Raw genomic sequence first — 843 nt, forward strand, 5'->3', positions numbered from 1 at the left:
TACAATCCACACACAAAAATCTTGTACATGCAATTACTAAAGATAAGACTTTAAGAAAAGAAATAAGAAATGATGAATACGAAGAGTGTAGCCATGTTGATGATGGTGTTGATGGTACTATGTGAGTTTTCTGGCACATGTGCTCGTCATCATCATCATCATCATCATCATTCTCCTTCTCCATCACCTTCACCAGATTCTGACTCCCCTTCTCCTTCTCCTTCACCAGATTCTGACTCTCCTTCTCCTTCGCCGTTTATGGATCACTCGAATAAATGCCGTAATTCACGAAATGGGGTATTCAGCCGGAAAAGAAACATATTGCGTACTTGGTTGTTTTATTCATCAATGCTTTCTCCTAGGCATAAACTCAAGTAAGTTGGTTACTCTTACATATTAATTATGGATTGATCTATGTGTATTAACTAACTTAATCATTTGAACAGTTTAAATGTTTGGCTCATACGTATGTTTTTGTGTTAAACCATTGATATTACAAGTTGTAGTTGTGAATCTAATAAAATATATTTTCAAACACGAAAATTGAATATTATTATATATTTCATATTAAAATTTATGATTTTTTGGATATAAGTATAACTAATGATTTTTTGTTCTTGGAAATTTGCGATGACAACAGACGATTGGGACAAGTTCGGCTCATGCATTAAAGAATGTTCGGAGCAATGCAAAAGGAACAACAAAAGCGATGATATATATGTCTAAATTACTAAAGAGCAAATGATTGTTTGCATGACTAAAATTACTAAAGTACTATCATTTCATAATGTTTTCGTGAGTGAGATGTATAATAAAAATATAAGGGATATATAATAATAAGTA

At 31.9% G+C, this 843-nt stretch overlaps 1 protein-coding gene across 1 annotated transcript; it reads left to right on the plus strand.

Annotated features, from left to right (window-relative positions):
- Positions 1-13: 13 nt before the first annotated feature.
- Positions 14-820, plus strand: LOC109131665 (early nodulin-55-1-like). The gene is made up of 2 exons (XM_019242834.1): positions 14-374; positions 641-820. The coding sequence occupies exons 1-2, from the start codon at positions 70-72 to the stop codon at positions 669-671; spliced, it is 336 nt and encodes a 111-aa protein (XP_019098379.1). The 5' UTR covers positions 14-69; the 3' UTR covers positions 672-820.
- Positions 821-843: the final 23 nt, after the last annotated feature.

This window comes from Camelina sativa, unplaced genomic scaffold (genome assembly GCF_000633955.1).
Source record: "Camelina sativa cultivar DH55 unplaced genomic scaffold, Cs unpScaffold01639, whole genome shotgun sequence".
NCBI lineage: Eukaryota > Viridiplantae > Streptophyta > Magnoliopsida > Brassicales > Brassicaceae > Camelina > Camelina sativa.